The sequence below is a fragment of the Microtus oregoni genome, unplaced genomic scaffold (assembly GCF_018167655.1).
Source record: "Microtus oregoni isolate MIOR12 unplaced genomic scaffold, Mior012 000014F_ref0000157, whole genome shotgun sequence".
NCBI lineage: Eukaryota > Metazoa > Chordata > Mammalia > Rodentia > Cricetidae > Microtus > Microtus oregoni.
Genome location: NW_024543073.1, coordinates 18,710,004 through 18,732,286, shown reverse-complemented (window position 1 = coordinate 18,732,286; position 22,283 = coordinate 18,710,004). Strand labels below are relative to the sequence as shown.

The following is a 22,283-nucleotide window of genomic DNA, read 5'->3' as shown; positions in this document are numbered from 1 at the left end:
ATGGCCCACAGAATCAACTGAGACTCACAAGGGCTTCAGAGATCAGGGAAACAGCAGGGATCTGACCTAGGTGTTCTGCGTCTATATTATGACTGAGTAGCTTGGTGTTATTGTGGGACTTCTAATAGTGGGAGCAGAGGTGGTCTCTGGCTCTTTTGCCTGCTTGTGGAACCCTTTCCTTCTACTGGGTTCCCTTATCCATCCTTGATGTAATGATATGTGACTTGTCTTATTGTAGCATTTTATGCCATATTTGATTAATGTCCCTGAGAGACCTGTTCTTTTCTGAAAGAAGACAGAGGGTGAGATCTTGGGAAGAGAGGATAGATAGGGGGAGGAGGCTCTGGAGAGGGGAGGAAGGGGAAACTGCAGTCAGGATGTAATATATGAGAGAAGAATAAAAAAGAAAAGAATGTGTTTGATGAAATAGAAAAGATGCTGGGTTTTATGAAGTATCTACTTTTAAGTGTGTATCTTTTCAGTATTCTATGTGATAAAACGAGAATGTGAAGCAGTCAGGAGAGAAGCGCAAGTGCAGTTGCTTTAGTTGTAAACAACATAAAATCCACTCAAAAAATCAAAAGAATAATTGACAAGCCAGTTATTCACAATTGATTATATTGCTCAGTGGTTCAGAGTGCATACAACTCTTTCAAAGAACCCACATTCAATTCCTAGCACCTGTCTTGGACTGCCCATGTCTGCCTGTAAAGACAGATTCAAGAGATCTGACTTCTCTGACCTTTGTAGGGATTGGCACTCATGTACATACTCAAACACAAATACATACACATAATAAGAAGTAACTATTTTAATACTGAATAAAATAAGCTAATCATTTCAATAAAACAACTCTGATGTTGCTAATGAAAAACAAGCACAAATTTTTTATCTTTTTCATGAAAATTCCATGCACATATACAATGTGTCTTGGTCATACTCACCCCTCAGTCCTACTCCCTCCAGGATTCCCTACGCTTCTCCCTCCCAACTTCATGCCCTCTGTTTATAATTTAAAAAACTAACTAACCCACTGAGTCCATTAGTGCTGCCCATATGCGTGTGTGTGGGGTCAGCAACTGGGACATGGACAACCTTCCAGTGTCCACACTCTTGAAGAAAAGTGACTCTCTCTCCCAGAGCCATTGCCTGCCAATAACTCTAACTGGGGATGAGACTTCAGTAGCCCTTCCTCCCTCTGTGCTAGAATTTTAAACCGTCTTGATCTTGTGTACGTAACCACTGTTGTTGTGGGTTCATATGTGTGGCAGCCATTTCATATCCAAAGGACATCATTTCAGTGTTGATATTCCCTGAGCCTTTGTGGGGTACACTGATATAGATATTGCATCCATGGCTGAGTGTTGGTAGTTGCTTCTTCCCAATTTTGAACATTATGGTGTGGGACAATTCTGTCAATAAACACTGATTGGCCAATTGCCAGGCATGAAGTATAGGCAGGACAACCAGACAGGAAGTAGAGGCAGATCCATGAGAACAGGAGAATTCTGGGAAGGAGGAAGCCCATTCCTCCCTAGTCCTTTCCAGACATGGAAGAAGCAAGATATGACCTGCCCTGCTGAAAAAGGTACCAAGCCATGTGGCTAACATATACTAGAATAATGGGTTAATATAAGTTATAAGAGTTAATAAGAAGCCTAAGATAATGGGCCAGTCAGTTTATAACTTATGTAGACCTCTGTGTGATTTTCTTTGGGACCTTACTGGCTGTGGGAACTGGGCAGGACAGAAACCCCAACAAGCAGACCCTCATATTACAATTGTACCCTGGCATTAACTGTTACCGACTGTGATGCGAAGCTTCAATTTTAGAAAATGTGTATCATCTTTTTTCTTGATCTTGATGACTTAAGCTTTTCTGATGGAACTACTGGTAAAATTAATGACAATTTTTTTTTTGGTATTTTGTAATGAGATGTGTCAGATTTACATGACTTAATGAGTCTGCTCTGGTTTGCTTTCTGTTGCTGTGATAGTAAACTCTGACCAAAAGCATCTTGGAGAGGAAGGGGTTTATCTCACACTTCCAGGTCACAGTCATCAGAGGGCATTTGGGGCAGGAGCTCAAGGCAAGAACCTGAACCAGGGAACTAACTGGGGACATTGCCCTGGACACCTGGGAGCCACTCTAGGTTCAAGTCTCTTATCAACCCTAAGGTGGTTCCCTTAATTAAGTTATGTGATTCCCTGCTCCTCTATCCAACCTTGTTTTATCCCCAATCATCCCGTTTCCCCAAGTTCCCCCCCATCCTCCCCTTCTCACTTTTCTCTCCCCTTCTCCCCTTACCCCCATCCCACCCCACCCCCAAGATCCCAATTTTTTGCCCAGCAATCTTGTCTATTTCCCATAGCAGGGATAATAACTATATGTTTTTCTTTGGGTTCACCTTCTTATTTAGCTTCTTTAAGATCACAAATTATAAACTCAGTGACCTTTATTTATGGCTAGAAACCAATTATGAGTGAGTACATCCCATGATCCTCTTTTTGGGTCTGGGTTACCTCACTCAGGATAGTGTTTTCTATTTCCATCCATTGTTCTGGCTTTGTGGGAGCCTAGCCAGTTTGGATGTTCACCTTCCTAGACCTGGATGGAGGGGGGAGGACCTTGGACTTTCCCCCACAGGGCAGGGAACCCTGACTGCTCTTCGGACTGGGGAGGGAGGGGGAGAGAAGGGGGAGGGGGAGAGGGGCGAGAGGAGGGGGAGGGAAATGGGAGGCTGGGAGGAGGCAGAAATTTTTTTTTTCAATTAAAAAAAAAAAGAACGTGAACCAGAAACCATGAAGGAATGCTGCTTGCTCTTTGGCTCACTCACAGGCTTGTGATTCGGTAGCTTTCTTATGCAGCCCACGACATCCTGCTTAAGAATTGATGGGTCACTGTAGGCTGGGCACTCGTATATCAGTTAAGACCAAACAACCCCTCACAGATGTGGCCACAGCCAGTTTGATCTGGACTATCCCTAAGTTGAGACTCCCTCTTAAATCTGAATTGTGTAAGTTGACATATGAAGCTAAGTAGGACAAATATTAATGCATAATGTTATAGAATCATGCACAAATAGCTGATGTGGTCAAAGTGTAAGGTGGCCCAAATCAGTTGTAGTGTAGAACAAAAGGTTCATTGTCTTTCACTTTCTACATTTAAGTAATTTTTAAGAACCTTATCGTTGGTGGTGCGACAACTGTTGGAGGAATGAGGAGGAGTGGTGGATGGGTGGTTTCCTTGCCATGAATTGCAGCAGGTACTGGTTCAGTTCAGGAAGGGTTCATTCAGAGAGAGCACAGTGATACACACTACTAGTTCCAGAACAAGTTCTCCTGGAGGACGAGATTGATGGGCAGCATTTTGATATCTGGACTCTGAATAACGTTTATGCAGAAGCAGAGAATCTTGCAAGTCAGTTGTATCCTGAGGCCGTTTGGCTTGTTTAATACTATTTACTATCATCTTATGCATGCAAATTCACTATGTTTGAGGGTGTTCTGAAGAAAGCCAAATACATTCAAGAACAAAGGTTCTACTTCCACATTAAACTTACAATTTCAAGCCATTTTCTCCCATTTCTATGATCTCAAGATTTTAATTTGTGTCCTTTGTATTTTAGGGGTTTGACAGTGCTGTGTTTAAGAGAAAGTTAAGAAATATAAGTAATGGCTGATGCAGTTAAAGTTTAATTTTTAAAGACATTGTAAATGCTAATACTGAATTTAATCTTTCAGATTAATTTGTTTCTGGGCCTTTTAGTTATTTAGTAAATCTCATAGATTTCTGTAATAGTTTAATTGTATAAACTTCATTTGTTACTGTAAAGCCTGTGGTAGTCTCTCTGTCTTTTAAACTTATTGTGATATCTGCTGAAATAGTAGCACAACAGTAAAGCCTTTCTAAGCAGAAAAGAATCTTACTATTTGTAGAAGTAGTATAACCTATTAATACTTGCTAACATCATTTAATAATTTATTTTGTAACAGTTGTATAAACTTCGTTTGTTACTTTGAAGCCTATAGTAGTCTCTCTGTCTTTTAAACTTATTGTAATATCTGCTGAAATATTAACACAACAGTAAAGCTTTTCTAAACAGAAAAGAATCTTACTACTTGTAGAAGTAGTATAACCTCTTAATTCTAGATAACATCTATTAATAGCATCCATGATTACCCTAAGGTCACTAGAACATTCTTCAGTTTTTAAGATACCACTTAAGATACCCACTTAGACGTGGTCTCTTATAGTATAAATGCAACCATAAAGCTTGCCTCTCTATTGGCCTCAGTTCCTCTTCTCCCCTTTATGCAGAAGACTGTGATCTGTGAGTCTACCCACCCCTAAATGAATAACCATTTATTATACTCAATTCTGTGATAGTGTGAGATTACTTTATAGCATCCATCTTCATGGAATTATTACTGTCATTTAAAATTTAACAAATAAAAAATTTAAATTTCTATATTTAAATATAAATCTATATAAGCCACATAAATAAGTTCTTTGGGATCCTCAAGAGTGTAAGAATTCAAATATCCAAAATTTTGAGAACTATTATTATAAATAATAATTTTACTCAAATAGAATGTATTTCATTTATAGAAGTAAAAAAAAAGGCTAAGAAAGACTAATACACCATATAACCTAGTGCTTAGAGAAATGCTTTTAACATTTTGGAACATCTTATTTTATGTTGTGTGTGTGTGTATATATATATTATATATATAATATATATATGAATATACATATATTCATATGTTTTTGTTAAATTTTCCATAGAGATGGGATCATTTTACGGATGTGTTTTTAAATTTTCAGTCAACACTTTATCATAGTTATTTTCTCATATTGATATTTAGCATGCATTTTTAAAATTTCACAAATAAAATGGTGTCTGTTTGCTTTTGTTTTAAAAGAGATACACAAAATTATTTACCATGTAATACAATTAAAGTGCTTTTCAGCATGTTATACTTTATTGTCTAACTTATGATTTGCTGAATCATTAATTTAGATTGAACATTTATCTTGTTTGTAGTCTTGCTTAACAAAACTAGTTTTAATATTTAGGAGAGGCTTTTGTGTATTCAGGCTGTGTCTTAACACTTTTAATATAATTCTCGTAATTAGAGAAGAAAGTTCTTTTGATTCAAACTTTTATTTTGTCTTCAATTAGCTTATTCTCAAATTGGACATTCTTTATCAACCTCATAGAAATCGTCATCTGTTTTAAGAGCTTAGTCTACATTTCAGCATAACTTCTATTGACCACACTCAGTTTGGACAGAAGAAAATGCTGTGTTTGTTATTTGCTTAGGATTTGGATAGCTATGCCCAATACATTAAAAACTCTGGTTAAAATCCTGAAGCATGAGGACTTTTTATTTTGAATAGGAAAATGCCTTTATTGCATTTATGCAGTAAGGTATTCTGAAAAGTGAAATAGTTGGCTGATTGCTTTTGTCAGTGAGCTTTTTTTTCATTCTTATATGGATATTACTTTTATTACTATTATTATTTTTTTTTTAAATAATTTTTTTATTAAGAAAAGAAGAAAAAAAAACATAAACAAAAAACAAGTTTCCACCTCCTCCCAGCCTCCCATTTCCCTCCCCCTCCTCCCACCCTTCTCCCCCTCCTCCCACCCTTCTACCCCTCCCCCCACTCCTCTCCCCCTCCCTCTCCAGTCCACAGAGCAGTCCAGGTTCCCTGCCCTGTGGTAAGTCCTAGGTCCTCCCCCCTCCGTCCATATCTAGGAAGGTGAACATCCAAACTGGCTAGGCTTCCACAAAGCCAGCACATTAAGTAGGATCAAAACCCCGTGCCATTGTCCTTGGCGTCTCATCAGCCCTCATTGTTCGCCATGTTCAGAGAGTCCGGTTTTATCCCATGCTTTTTCGGTCACAGTCCAGCTGGCCTTGGTGAGCTCCCAGTAGATCAGCTCCACTGTCTCAGTGGGTGGGTGCACGCCTCGTGGTCCCGACTTCTTTGCTCATGTTCTCCCTCCTTCTGCTCCTCATTGGGACCTTGGGAGCTCAGTCCAGTGCTCCAGTGTGGGTCTCTCTCTCTGTCTCCATCCATCACCAGATGAAGGTTCTATGATGATATGCAAGATATTCGTCAGTATTGCTCTCGGATAGGGTCATTTCAGGTTCCCAATCCTCAGCTACCCAAGGAACTAACTGGGAACCTCATGTTGGGCACTTGGGAGCCCCTCTAGGGTCAAATCTCTTGCTCACCCTAAAGTGGTTCCCTTAACTAAGAATTGTGTTTCCGTGCTCCCCTATCCACCTTTCCTTTATCCCAATTCTCCTGATTCCCCAAATCCCCCCTCCTTCCCTTCTACCTTTTCTCTCCCCATCTCCCCTTACCCCCATCCCACCCCACCCCCAAGATCCTAATTTTCTCCCCGGCAATTGGGTCTACTTCCCTTAGCCAAGAGGATAACTATATGTTTTTCCTTGGGTTCACCTTCTTACTTAGCTTCTTTAGGTTCACCTATTGTAGACTCCGTGGCGCTAATTTATGGCTAGAAACCAATTATGAGCGAGTACATCCCATGTTCATCTTTTTGGGTCTGGGACACCTCACTCAGGATAGTGTTTTCTATTTCCATCCATTTGCCTGCAAAATTCGAGAAGTCATTGTTTTTTACCGCAGCGTAGTACTCTAGCGTGTATATATTCCATACTTTCTTCATCCATTCTTCCATTGAAGGGCATCTAGGTTGTTTCCAGGTTCTGGCTATTACAAATAATACAGCTATGAACATAGTTGAACAAATGCTTTTGTCATATGATAGAGCATCTCTTGGGTATATTCCCAGGAGTTTACTATTATTATTATTACAAATTTTCACCTCCTCTCCTCCTCCCATTTCCCTCCCCCCTCCCCATTCCCCCTCCCCATTCCCCCTCCCCCTCCCTCTTCAGTTCAAAGAGCAGTCAGGGTTCCCTGCCCTGTGGGAAATCCAAGGTCCTGCCCCCTCTATCCAGGTCTAGGAAGGTGAGGATCCAAACAGACTAGGCTCCCACAAAGCCAGTACGTGGAGTAGAATCAAAACCCAGTGCCATTGTCCTTGGCTTCTCAGTCAGCCCTCCATGCCAACCACATTCAGAGAGTCCGATTTGTTCACATGCTCCATCAGTCCCAGTCCAGCTGGCCTTGGTGAATTCCCATTAGATGGGCCCCACCATCACAGTTGGTGGGTGCAACCCTCACGGCCCTGACTTTCTTGCTCATGTTCTCTCTCCTTCTGCTCCTCATTTGGACCTTGGGAGCTCAGTCCAGTGCTCCAGTGTGGGTCTCTGTCTCTATCTCCATCCATCGCCAGATGAAGGTTCTATGGTGATATGCAAGATATTCATCAGAGTGGCTATAGTATAGGGCCAGTTCAGGTGCCCTCTCCTCAGCTGCTCAAGGAACAAGCTGGGGACATCTCCTTGGACACCTGGGAACCTCTCTGAGTCAAGTCTCTTGCCAACACTAAAATGGCTCCCTTAATTAAGATATATACTTCCCTGCTCCCATATCCACCCCTCCTCCATCCCAACTGTCCCATTCCCCCAATCTCCCCATCCACCCGTTCTCACTTCTCTCTCCCCATCTCCCCTTACCCCCGGCCCACTCCCACCCCCAAGCTCTCAATGTTTGCCTGGAAATCTTGTCTACTTCCAATATCCAGGAGGATAACTACATTTGGGGGGGGGCTCACCTTCCTATTTAGCTTCTCTAGGATCGTGAATTATAGGCTCAATGTCCTTTATTTATGGCTAGAATCCACTAATGAGTGAGTACATACCATATTCATCTTTTGGGGTGTGGGTTACCTGACTCAAGATAGTGTTCTCTATTTCCATCCATTTGCATGCAAAATTCAAGATTTTTTTTTTTTAACCACTGAGTAGTACTCTAATGCGTATATATATATTCCACACTTTCTTTATCCATTCTTCCATTGAGGGGCATCTAGGTTGTCTCCGGGTTCTGGCTATTACAAATAATGCTGCTATGAACATATATGAACAAATGCTTTTGTAGTATGATAGGGCATCTCTTGGGTATATTCCCAGGAGTGGTATTGCTGGATCCTGGAGTAGGTTGATCCCGAATTTCCTGAGAAACTGCCACACTGATTTCCAAAGTGGTTGCACAAGTTTGTATTCCCACCAGCAATGGATGAGTGTTCCCTTTATTCCACATCCTCTCGAGCAAAGGCTATCATTGGTGTTTTTGATTTTAGCCATTCTGACAGTTGTAAGATAGTATCTCATAGTTGTTTTGATTTACATTTCCCTGATTGCTAAGGAGGTTGAGCATGACCTTAAGTGTCTTTTGGCCATTTGAAATTCTTCAGTTGAGAATTTTCTGTTCAGATCCGTACCCCATTTTTTAATTGGGTTAATCAACATTTTAAAGTCTAGTTTCTTGAGTTCTTTATATATTTTGGAGATCAGACCTTTGTCAGTTGCGGGGTTGGTGAAGATCTTCTCCCAATCAGTAGGTTGCCTTTTTGTCTCAATGACAGTGTCCTTTGCTTTACAGAAGCTTCTCAGTTTTAGGAGGTCCCATTTATTTAATGTTGCCCTTATTGTCTGTGCTACAGGGGTTATGCATAGGAAGTGGTCTCCTGTGCCCATATGTTGTAGACTATTTCCCACTTTCTCCTCTATCAGGTTCAATGTGTTCAGATTGATATTGAGATCTTTAATCCATTTGGACTTGAAGTTCTAGCAATAGCAATAAGACAACATCAGGAGATCAAGGGGATTCGAATCGGAAAGGAAGAAGTCAAACTTTGGTTATTTGCAGATGATATGATAGTGTACATTAGTGACCCCCAAACCTCTACCAAAGAACTCCTACAGCTGATAAATAACTTCAGTGAAGTGGCAGGCTACAAGATCAACTCAAAAAAATCAGTAGCCCTCCTATACACAAAGGACAGAGAAGCAGAGAGGGAATTCAGAGAAACTTCACCTTTTACGATAGCCACAAATAGCATAAAGTATCTTGTGGTAACTCTAACCAAGGAAGTGAAAGATCTATTTGACAAGAACTTTAAGGCACTAAAGAAAGAAATTGAAGAAGACACCAGAAAATGGAAAGACCTCCCATGCTCTTGAATGAGTAGGATCAACATAGTAAAAATGGCAATTCTACCAAAGGCAATCTATAAATTCAACGCAATCCCCATTAAAATCCCAATAAAATTCTTCACAGACCTTGAGAGAACAATAATAAACTTTATTTGTCAGTGAGCTTTTAATACCCAAAGTAGAGGATCAAAATTGCAGATTACACATGACCTTTATTTCAAGATTTTCTGTTCCCCACCTTTAAACTAACTGTGAAAATTAAAAGCAAATATCTGAGAAATCTCTCTCGTGCCTCCCACATGTATCTAAAGAACAATACCAGACTCTTGTTGTGTTTGAAGGTAGCTGAGTCACATCATTTAGAACCATTTTCTTTGGTCTGCCACCCTTATTTGGTAGTCAGTCACCTCTCAAGTCACTTTCAAACCTGAATGTAGTTAAGATTGTTCATGCCACCGAATTTATCCGTTAGCCTTTTTAGCGCACTCCTATTTTGGATTTACTTTAACAAATTGATAGTAATTGCAATATATATATATATATATATATATATATATATATATATATATATAATAGAATGGTATAACCAATTATTTTTCCATTTAAAAGTCTGTTTTTTATTAATTAGTTAATTTTTTTATAACTAGAGAAGAATTCCCAGCATTCTCCCTGCTGTTTCCTCACCCTGAATTTTCCTGGAGCCACCAGAAGACTGGAGGTATGCTTTCATGAGCATCGGTGCGTAAGAGCGTCTTTCCTCACCAGTAGAAGACCACCTGGATATGGATTTGTTTACAACTAGGCTTGTGTAGCATGCATTTCAAGTATGAAATTAAGTTGTTGCTGACCTTTGATGGTGATTAAACTGCCCATTGGAGAAACAAGGCAGTTGCAGCAGTATCTGTTGTTACAAATGTCTACTTTTCACTTCTGATTTTGAGGATTCATAGTTGAGAAAAATAATCGCTTGTCTCCTCATGACCTTGTTAAAATGTATTTATGCCTCACGTAGACCCAGTTCACTAATTTTTTTTTCCTTTTCAGTGTTGCGATATTTTGTCTAGTGACTTCCTCAGAGTGAATATTTTGCCTACTGTTCCACAGTGGAGTAAACATGCATAGTGGTCAGTGACACCTTGTGCTATAACAGATGTACACAAGGGTATGATAAAAACTGCTAAAGTTTATAAACTTCTGTATTATCTTACTATTTCTGCTATTACCTACCCATACATGTACTTCTAGTACATCTATTTAATCCATGTTATTTTTTATTTCTCTAATTAACATTTATTGAATGATGTGTGAATGTTATGGGTGTATGAATTCTAAATACAGGATTACTTATCTGTCTTGAAACATGAAGATAACAAGATATATCTGAAACATGCCATTGCTTAGAAGCAAGGACTTTTCAGAATCTCTGTGGACAGTGCTGAGACCCTAGTCTATTCTTGTTTCTTCTAGCCAAGCTGTCACTATTTAAATACAGGGGAGAAAACAGTGACTTTTGTTGGGAGCAGTGAGACCCCAGATCCTGAATTTCTTGTAATCCCCTGATTTGAGTGCCTACAGCTGCTCTGAGCATGAGACCTTCAGGAGTTCCTGATGGCAGGAGAGTGGTTTCTGGTGGGTTTGGCTGGGGCGTGGCTATCTCTATATAATCTGTCCCTAAACAATAAAGGGGGCATTCTTGGGGAACTCAAGGATGACCTGTGTCGCTGTCTCTCTGTCTGTGTGTGTCTGTGTATTTTAACCTCCAGCCCCCTTGCCCGAAGCTCACGAACTGGGTGCCAGTGCATAGAGCACAGACACAGGGGCGCGGTGTGCGTGGCAGATTTTAGTGCATGGAAGTGTATTTTTTTAAAAAGTGCATAATAACACTCAAAAATGTTAAATGTACAAATGTTTGTCTCAAGACAAAAGTGAGTATAATAAGACCCTTTAAGTTTTCCGTGACTTGAAAGTAGGGACCTGTTAATACATGTGTAGTTTTTCTTTTTCATCTTTTACTTCTTTGCTTAGGTATTGAATCCAGAGCCTCATATATCCTAGCCAGGCATTGAATTACATTCCAACCCCTTTTGTTTCTTTATTGAATATATATATGCTCATAAAGCATAATACATTTTTGGTTATCGCTATAAGTAGAAAAAGAAGAGACCTGAGCATGTCAGGAAGTCTTGAAGAAAGTATAAATTATACCCAGAAAGGGAAAGGCCAGATAGATAGCACCAGTGTTGAAACACAAGATTATGTAAGCAGTAAAGCCTAGCCATGCCCCAAGGTAAGGAGACTTTGCCACAGTCTGCATCCTCTACTGATAGGAAGTAAAAGCTTTAAACAAGCCTGCTTTGTCATTATCAGATGCTGATAGAAAGTGTGAATTTGCACTAATATTAGCAGGTCAGTATATAATAACAAGAGGCGCTTTTCTAACACTGACCAAGTAAAACTTCTAGATTCTGAGACAATATGCTTAGTTATAAAGAAAATCCTTGTGAAGTTCAAACTGTTATAAGCCAAACTAGAAAGTGGAATATTCAGGTTCAAATCCTCTTGAGAGTCCCATGCCCCAGCAAAAGAGTCGATAGTCAGGACCCCAGACTCTGAGGCACAGTTGTCAAAGACATTTGTTTTGTGTCTGATGCAGTTTCTATAAGCCTTGAAGTTATCAAAATAAGTATGTAATATTTATGATGATAAAACATAGAATTACGCCGGGCGGTGGTGGCGAACGCCTTTAATCCCAGCACTCGGGAGGCAGAGGCAGGCGGATCTCTGTGAGTTCGAGGCCAGCCTGGTCTACAAAGGGAGTTCCAGGACAGGCTCCAAAGCTACAGAGAAACCCTGTCTCGAAAAACCAAAAAAAAAAAAAAACAAAAACAAAACAAAAAACATAGAATTAGCTGGCTGGACTCAATGTAGGAGATCCTAAGTTTTTAGCAGCGTTCAAAGCATCATAATCCAGAGTTAAACATATTCTGTTTCCTGTATCAGACATGACCAGGGTATTGGCTTTGGCCTCATCAGTGTTGTAGAGGAATGATTTCCAACCCAGGGATCAAATGACCCTTTCACAGATGTCATATATCAGACATCTGGCATTCAGATATTTATATTACAATTCATAACAGTTGCGAAATTACAGTTATAAAGCAGCAACAAAATTTTATGGTTGGGGGTTGTCACAACATGAACCGTATTGAAAGGTCGCAGCGTTAGTAAGATTGAGAACCACTGTTGTTGAGCTTCATAGCCTATTTGATCATGCACAGTAAACACAAGTGTGGTGTTCCTGTCTGCATGGCAGAATCAGTGATCAGAAAAACTCGATAGCTTAATAATCAAGCTTATTTTCTCTAAGATGGCTGCTCTGAGGAAGTTCAGAGTTCCTCTCTTATACACCCTTTGAGGTACACGTGGTTAGGTCCCACCCCCTGACTACTCCAAGGACTGTAAGGGCCATTTCCAGTGCCCTAAGATGCAGGTGGTCAAGTTCCACCCTGCAAGGAAAAAAACCAGGGTCAGGCTACAGAATCCCACCAATTCCAGGCCTTTCTGGAAATCATATATAAAGGTTTCTGCCTACGCTGCCCCCATGAAGCCCTCCATCTGTGTTGACCACAAGAAATCCTGTATAAAGCCTGCCTCCTCAGTTCTTTGCTGTTTCTCTCTGAGCAGAGGCAGTTACCCTCCTGTGTCTTTCCTAATAAATCTCTTGTGTGAGGTTTGTTGTGTGGTGTGATTTTGTTGTATTCCTTGGCTCCTGACTTGCAGGATACCAGGATAACACTTAAACTCCCTAGCTATAGTATCTCATGTCACTAGAAGGTGGCTGATGGGTGGTGAGTGGACTTTGGTGGGGGGATGGTGTATGCCTTTCAATGCTACCTTCTTGACCTTCAAAGTCTTGGCTTTGGTACTGGTCTTTCCTCTTCCTTCTCCTCTTCTTCCTCTTCTTCCTCCTCCTCCCCACTCCTTTTTTGTGTCCTCTTGGTAAAAGAGTTCAAAATAAATATTACTTTAATATTAACAAATTCCAGCAACATAAATAAATAAGAGTGAATCATATTAACATTGTTGCATCAGAATTTGTTGGAGATAATTGATGTTTTGAAACCATTGTATAAGATGTTTACTGTTGGGCTCAGTGGGCAAAGTGTTTGTTTAAGTATGGGAACCTGAGTTTGATCCCCAAAAACCCTGTAAAAAAGGTCTGTTTGGAAGTGGAGAGCTTGGTAGTGGTAAACAGCACTAGATGCTCTTCCATAGTACCTAGGTTTAATTCCCATCACCCACATAATGGCTCATAACCATCTGTAACTCTCGTTACAGGGAGATCTGATACTTCTTCTGGCCTCGGCATGCTCCAGGCATGTACATGGTATACAGACATGCATGAAGAATATCCATACTTATGGAAAACAAACAAAGCTGGATTTGGCACATGCTTTAATTCCAGTGTTGAGGAAGTGTTCATAGTGAATCTTTGGGGCTCACTGGCTATTCGGCCCAGCCTACTTTATTAGCTCCTGGTCTCAAAAAACAGGTAGATGACTTCTAAGGATTGAGGGGCTCACTGACCATCCAGTCTAGTCTACTTTATGAGTTCCTGGTCGCAAAAACAAGGTATATAGCTCCTAAGAATTGACATTCTGGGTCGACTCTAGTTCTCAAAGGCATGTGCACTCACATGCAACCCTATGAACATGCATGCCCTCTAACAAGTTTAAAAGTTCAATGTTGTAAAATATTTAATTCTGTTAAATTTGTAGTTTTCATTTTCCAAAGAAATCTCAGTTTGTAATCAACGTTTAAATGATGAAGAGGCAATAATTTTCAGGTTTTCATGCATTAGATACATGTGTGTGTATGTATGTACATGTGTGTTCGTACATGCATGTTGAGGTTAGAGGTTGCTAGCAGGTGTCTTATCAGTAACTGTTTGCCTTATGTTGGAGACTGGGCCAATCACAGAATGTAGGAACTTGCAGGTTTGGCTAGATGGTCTAGCAAGCAAGCCCCAGGAACCTCCCTATCTGCAACCAGCTTTTATGTAGAAGCCAGGAATCAAACTTAGGTCCTCATGTTTCTGTAACAAGTACTTCACTGACTGAGATATAGTCCCAGCCCCTCAAACCATATTATTTCCTTAAAATACCTGTTTTTCAATAAGATAATAAAATTACTATATGATAATTAGTTTCTCAAGCTTATGAAATTATCATAAAATAATAATCTTTATGATGAGACTGTTAGACAATATGAAGAAATATGTCTTTTTATTTTTTCTCTATTATTTTTGTTGAGTTACCTTTATTATTATTATTCAAAGGAATTATACACGATTTTTCAGTATTTTTTCTAATTCTAACTCCCAAGGATCTGAACATTTAAACAGACAAAAGAAAAATGCACCCTCCCTTTAAAGATAATTAAATCTGTGTTTCATTCATTAGAATTAACATTTAAATTTTTTTCACATATGACTTTTATTGTTTCTATATCTTGATTTTTTTAATTAATTTATTTATTAAAGATTTCTGCCTCCTCCCCGCCACCGCCTCCCATTTCCCTCCCCCTTCCCCAATCAACTCCCCATCCCTCATCAGCCCGAGGAGCAATCAGGGTTCCCTGACCTGTGGGAAGTCCAAGGACCACCCACCTCCATCCAGGTCTAGTAAGGTGAGCATCCAAACAGCCTAGGCTCCCCCAAAGCCAGTACGTGCAGTAGGGTCAAAAACCCAGTGCCATTGTTCTTGAGTTCTCAGTAGTCCTCATTGTCCGCTATGTTCAGCGAGTCCGGTTTTATCCCATGCTTTTTCAGACCCGGGCCAGCTGGCCTTGGTGAGTTCCCGATAAAACATCCCCATTGTCTCAGTATGTGGGTGCACCCCTTGCGGTCCTGAGTTCCTTGCTCGTTAACATTTAAATTTTTATGGGTACAGATGCTTTGCCTGCATGTTTGTGCCACATACATGCAGTACCTGTAGACGCCAGCAGAGGGCGTCAGATGCCTGGCTACTGGAGTTACAGATGGTTGTGAACCACCTTGCAGGAGCTGCCTTGGGTTCTCTTAAAGAGCTGTCAGTGCTCTTAATCACTGAGTTGTCTCTCCAGCCCCAGTGTTGATCATTTTAATGACTTAAGACACTTATCATTGCTGCTTGAAAGGACAGGTTCTAAAAGAACAATAAAATTAAATAGGTTTTTTTTTCCTGATACTCCTGTGAAGAAGTTGAATATCATGATTTTGACCTTCTTTTAAAGCTTTTATTTGTTTGTTTGTTTTTATGTGTATGGGTATTTTGCCTGCATGTATGTCTGTACCTTGTGTGCCTGGTGGCCATGGAGGCCAGAAGAGGGTGTCAGCTGTACTAGGACTGTAGTTACAGATAGATGTGAACTGCCCTGTCAGTGCTAGAAACTGAACCTGCATCCTCTAGAATTTTTACTTCCTTGATTTTTGTACTTTCATTATCAAATGTCGGGGTGAAATGACAAACCGAAGACTAAAACACCTGAAACAACCCCTCCCACATTATCTGCGCACACTACCCCCCAAAACTTGACATTTTTGAATGGTGTAATGTTCAGCAGGTATGTTTATGTTTAGTTTCTTTTCTGTAAACCTGTGTTGCCTGCAAGGATGCATGCTAAGATTCAGCAGATAATGACTTCCTGTTTTTTGTTAGCTGTGGAGATTTATTTATAATCAAAGGAGACCAAGAGAAAAACTCAATACTATTAGAAGCATCAGTAAGCTGTAAATTCTATATCAGATTACCACGCACTGCGCCACTGTGTCTGTGCTCTGTGCGCTAGAACCCAGTTCGTGAGCTTCGGGCAAGGGGCTGGAGGTTGAGAATACAGACGCAGAGACAAACCGACACACAGACCTTCTTACACTGATAACAAAACCCCAAGAATGCTCCCTTTATTGTGTTCAGGGGCAGATTATATAGAGATAGCCACACCCCAGCCAAACCCACCAGAAACCACTCTCCTGCCATCAGGAACTCCTGAAGGTCTCGTGCTCAGAGCAGCTGTAGGCACTCACTCAGATCAGGGGATTACAAGAAATTCAGGATCTGGGGTCTCACTGCTCCCAACTATTAGAAGCATCAGTAAGTTGTAAATTCTATATCAGATTACTTGTGTCTGGATGATAAAATAAAGGTCGAAGACAGAAGGGATGTGGAGTAGGAGCTTCACCCTTTTCTTGATCTTTCCTCAACCTAACTTGGTGTGAATTGCTTTGATCCGGCTCCTCTTAGAGGAAGTAGGCTGAGAACAGATCATAGAGTTGAAATCAGAGGCTAGATGAGCTCCCTGATTCCTCTCAGCACTACATGAGGTGTTCACATCCAACTCCAGATAGCTTATTCATTTCAGCTCTATCCGGAGGAGATGATGTAGTTATAAATTCTTTGTGTGTAATTATAAGAACTTAGACTAATGCAACAGAAATAGGTTTGTTTCTAGCTAAATTAATTTCAAGTAGTTGCAATTCTGCTTGGACTGTCATTGTTTACCACTCTAATTGGTGGTTAAACTGAGAGAGTGGAGTCTAAAAGTGGGATGGACTGAGGTCTCGTGTAATAGCCAACTTTATTCAGAGCACCAGCAGTTTGTACCTGGGGGTTAAGAAAGGTCACAGGAGGAAAGTTCTCATGAGTTCAAGCTGTGCACACAAGGACAAGCCACACATGGAAAAGCATGCTTTTCCAAAGAGGCATATAAACAAACTATAGCCAGTTGTAATGAATAATCTGAAGTAAACTCACTGTTTTCTGCTACACCTCGGAGGGGCACGAAAGCATATTTGAAGAACAATTCTGTGTTTTTGAAGAAACAGACGTCACAAACTGTTGTCTTGTTTTCTCTCAGGCACTCATAATTCTTCTCAAACTAATGCGTTCTTGGACTCTATTCTGATACCATGTAATTTTTTCTTTTTCTCATTTTAGAATTTTATTTTATTTTGGAAATGAAAACTGAAAGTGTCTGATGTAACTCTGGTTAGCTGAACTCACTGAGTAGCCTGGGATGACTTTGAACTTCTGAGCCCTCTCCTGAGTGCTGGAATATGAGCTGACACTGCCATTCCAATTTAAGGGGTAATAGGGCTAGAACCAGGAGACAGTCTGCCAGCTAAGCTACAACCCCAGCCCAAGAAATGAAGAATTTTATTATTTTCTAAATAATAATAAGTTTATAGCAATAGATGGATATATTTATAAAATCTTTGCTGTGTCTGTTGAATCATTTAAGAAAGCTCAACTTTTATTATTATAAAATGCTGATTGAGAAGGATATACTTTGTGGTTTAATAAAGCTATAATAAATATATATATATATATATATTGTTCTAGGTCCTGAAGTTGAAAATGGTGAAAATTTACCACATCCAGGAAAGGTTGGTTTATATAGCCAAGATTGACGGTGTAGATTGTGGATTTAGATTTTAAACATCACGTTGATTAAAGTTTCATACTCATTTAGACTGCCTGCTAGGCAGTAATCTGACTAAATCACATCATTAACTAGAAACCTATTTATTTCATATTTTTTGAAATTATAATTACATTATTTCTCCTTCGTTTTCCTCCCTTTAACCTCTCCCATGCACTCCACTTACTTTCTTTCAAATTCATGGCATCTTTGTTAAAAAAAAAATTGTTTTACATTATGTGTGCAGGTCTGTAGTCCCAACACTCCAAAGTTCAAAGTTCTAAGTCATATGTGTATATTCCTGTGTATATATTCCTAAATGTATAAATATAGCTTGCTCAGTTCGTATAATGTAACCTATAGGTATATGACTTCAGAGATAACCACCCTGGGAAAGGCCATTTCTTCCACTGTCAGCCTTCCCCAGTTGTCTGTAGTGCCTTGTTTAGGGTTGAGGCCCCACAAACTGCCCCCCTTCCATGTTAACATACTCAGTAATGTCATCATTGTTCAGGTCTTCTTGATAAGAATTCATGCGTGTGGACTCTGACATTTCTAGGAGACACAGTCTCACAGAAAACTTCTGTTGCTCTGGCTTTTATAATCTTTCTGTCCGCTCTTCTGCAGTGATCCATGAGCCTTAAGTGCAGGAGTTGTCTTGTAGACCTATTGGTTGGAGCTGGGTACACGCGATCTCTTGTTGACTGCTATTTGATTAATTTTGTTTTTTAACTTTTTCCTCTGTTGCAAAAGAAATTTCTTTGATGAGGGGTGAGAATTAGATGTATAAGTTAAATATTTAGAATATAGTTATGAATTATTCTGGTTTAGTGAAGTGGAAGTTGTAGGTTCTCATATAAGATCCTCAGTAGCTATAGGTAGTTGGCTAGGTTTCCAGTACCAGGCATGGTTTCCCTCTTGTCTTATGTCCCACCAGAGAACTGTTGGTTACTACCAAGGCATGAGTGCCACTACTGCACCCTTAGGATTATTGTGCCGTACTGGTCATTGTTGTGGTTCATAGGGATCATCGCTGGGTAGGACTGCTAGTTCCTTCCATGCTTTATAATTTTACATGATGCCATTTAGTACCATGAAAGAAAGTCCCCAGGGAGGAAAAATATTGTCTAAAAATCTATTCATATATTTATTCTTCCTTGTCTTTAATAATTTTGTAATTTTCTGATCTGTGTTTCTTACCCACTACGACAAGTCTCTTATTCTTTTTGTGTAGAAGTGTACATATGCCTATGATGGGACATTGTTTTTAATGTCAACCTCATTTCTTTAATATTTCAAGCTTGCTTTCTCACTGTCCTGTTGCTAATGTTTACCAAGGTGTAACATGTGGGCCTTTTTGTTGGGGTTTCTGTCTTGCCCAGTTCCCACAGCTGATTAGCCCCAAAGAATCACACAGAAGTCTACATTAGATATAAACTGATTGGCCCATTAGCTCAGAACTCTTATTAGCTCTTATCACTTATTCTTGTCTATGTTAGCCACAGGGCTCAGTACCTTTTTCAGCGGGGCAGGTCACATCCTGCTTCTTTGGTGGTCTGGGCAGGACTGGGGAGGAATGGGCTTCCTCCTTCCCAGTGTTCTCCTCTTCTCATTTCCCCGCCTCTACTTCCTATCTGGTTGTCCTGCCTATACTTCCTGCCTGGCCAATCAACGTTTATTTAAAACATGATTGACAGAATACAGACAATTCTCCCGCACCACCAAGGGCCCTGCTTTGTCTTTGTTTTCCATCTGGTGCTGTGAACTGGCTCTGCCCACAGTGGACTCATACTCTCCTTCAGGATATCAAATAGTAATAGACCTTCCCAGACCCACCCTATCTTACCTGACCATATCATTTCAGCTATATCTTCTATATATGCAGTTACCAAGTTTTTCTGCTGAAGTTAGGAGCCAGAAGGCAGGGAAGTTGGCATAAAATTTAGACTGGATATGACTTCAAGGGTAACTCTTGTTTACATCTGTAGTGCACGGAGAGGTGGATGTTGCAAAGAGTTGCTGTGAGGACCACAGCAGCAATGACTTCTGGCCTGGCTGGCACCTAGTCATGTTGGAATAAATAACTTGTCCTTTCCCTGCTTCACAAATCATTCACTTATGTCTCACCTCCTTCCTTGTTTTTGGGTCTGTGTCTGGTGACTGGTAATAGTGGCCAAATTGCTTCTTCTCTGATACTTATTTTTCCCTGGATATGTCAATATTTCCTAATAGAGCATCTGAAAAATATTTAATGAAATGGTTGGAGAGCATTGTGTCAGATATTTATATATTTAAAAAATTTGTAGGAAAGTAACTTGTTTGATTTTGTCTCACCAAATAATTTCAGCAAAGTCAGGAAGCTCTCTGTTGCCTGTTCTTCCCTGAGGGTTAGTGACTCTTGCATATGAGGTTTTGTGGGACTGTTGCTAGGTACACCTTCATATCTTGAATTTTATAAACATAAAAGGATTTTTAATAGCAGGGAACCCTTTAGATGTGACTCAGTGAGTAAGATACAGATCTTAGATTTCTTCTAATTTATCTTAGAAGAAAATTATAGTTAGTATTACAGATAAATAAAGGCATTTTCTTAGGCTCTATATGCTACAGATAGGGGATAAATAGTGGCAGATAGAATATGTTATTTTTTTTACTTCTTTTATTCAATTTAGAACAAATTATTAGTAGGCTTAGGAGACGATAATCTATCCTTCCAGAGAGGTAGTGGAGTTGTGGGGAATAGTCAAAATGATAGAAAACTATAAATTTCAATACCTGTAATATATGTTGTTTTCCTAAGTTGCACAGCAGTTGATCTGGATAGCAACTTTGAGAGGGATTCTAATATTTTGGCACTGAAAACGAGCACCTTTGAAAATAACGTACTGGGAAAGTAGGGTTTGTATTTTTCTGTTTAACAAAAATCCAGAGTTGGGACTCATAAAATTTCGTAGAATTGTTCCTTTATTTGTTGGCAGAGACCACTAGTTCGTTCCCAGCACACACATACTATAATAATCAAAATAATCACACAGAAACTATAATATTCGAAAAACTGTTTGGTCAGTAGCTTAAGTATATTTCTAGCTAAAACTAACCCATTTCCATTAATATGTGCATCACCATGAGGTTGTGGCCTACTGGCTTCTCCTTGACTCTGCCTACTCTCTCTCTATATTTCTTCCAGCCTGGTTATATTCTGTTAAGCCATTGGCTGAAAGCAGCTTCTTTATTAGCCGATGGCAATAAAACATATTCACAGCATACATCACCTCCCCTTTTCTGTCTTAATAAAAAGGAAGGGTTTAACTTTAACACAGCAAGATTACATATAACAAAACAGATATCAAGCAAGAATTATAGTTAAAATATTTATATCTACTTTATCTTTTGTCATAACTAAGGAAAACTTTAACTGTTCTACTCCATCAAAGACTCTAGAAGTATATAATATTAACTAAGTAAACAGGAAGTGCATTGTAAACAACTTCTAAAACTCTAGAATTGACAGAGACATCTTGCTTCCTGGACAATGTTCTTCTGTAACATTGGGGCACCCATCTTCAGCCTACAGGCCCATAGCGTCCAGCAGACTATTCCATGAAGCAAGAAATTTCAAAGACATTTCCACCTATATTGTCAGTTTGTCAGTCACATTTTTTGTGTGTCCTGCAGGATGTCTAGCAAACTCTTTCATGAAGCAGGAACCCTGAAGGACATCTCACCTTTAGGCAAGTCCATCAGTTATTTCTCTGTGGGTCCTGCATGTCCAGTTCATACAGCATAACATCAAGCAGTTCAGGCAAGAGTAGTTTCTTACCCAAATGGCTAGCAAACTCGATAAGGAGCCTCTTTAATGCCCATCATCCTCTTGAAGTAGATTGTTGCTGCCAGAAGCAGATGTGTCTTACTGTCATGAAAAGGCTTAAAACATTTTAAATGCCATACTCTGTAGTCTTTGAAAGATCTGAAGACTATCTATCCATCTGAAATACATCTCTGTGCATCTAGAAAACCTAACTAAGATGACCACAAGCTTGACTATTATAGATGACTCTCTATTAACCTATATTTCTTAATTATACATTACATTTTAAAATGAGCTGCACAAACTCAATACCTTAATCAAGAGCAGAAATATACATATAATAAAATTGGTATCTATAGACCAAGATCCATACCAGTGCAAAGTATCCATCTCTATAGCATATCAACCTTTAAATAGAAACAAACGATTTAAATTGTCATTTAGGGAATTTAGGTGTCGTTCTCGTCAAACTGCTTCCTGCTTTTTGTTAGTTGGAGTAATTTTTGGGGGTGTTCACGATGACCTTTCAGGGGGTCGTGGTCCATCAAACCACATTAGTCTGGAATGAATCCATAGGTTCTCATCTTTTGTGGAAACAAAAGAAGAACCTCTTTTCCAAAGAAACAAATCCTTATACCCAAATTTTGAAGTTGAGATATCTTAAAAATATGTATATTGATTTATCTTAGCAACCCATACAATGAAATGTCTCTCTGTACTTAGCTCATTCACAATCAATAAATTTAAAGAAAACAGAATAATATACATAATCCAGACTCTCTGTGTATATTCTGTCTTTATGTGGCTTATTTTTCTTTATTTCTATTACTTTTTCTACAAGTTTACTCTGTCTCTTTAAAGACTTTGTTTTATTTTTTAAAACAATTTACTTCTTTTTATAACTTTCATT

The 22,283-nt window shown here is 39.4% G+C and overlaps 1 protein-coding gene across 1 annotated transcript in view; it reads left to right on the top strand.

Annotated features, from left to right (window-relative positions):
• The window catches only part of Ankrd31 (ankyrin repeat domain 31), a 164,926-nt gene that overhangs the window by 47,006 nt on the left and 95,637 nt on the right, over positions 1-22,283 (top strand). The window contains exons 6-7 of the mRNA XM_041663201.1: positions 9,758-9,826; positions 17,487-17,530. Coding sequence (XP_041519135.1) covers positions 9,758-9,826; positions 17,487-17,530 — 113 coding nt within the window. The remainder of the gene's footprint in view (positions 1-9,757; positions 9,827-17,486; positions 17,531-22,283) is intronic.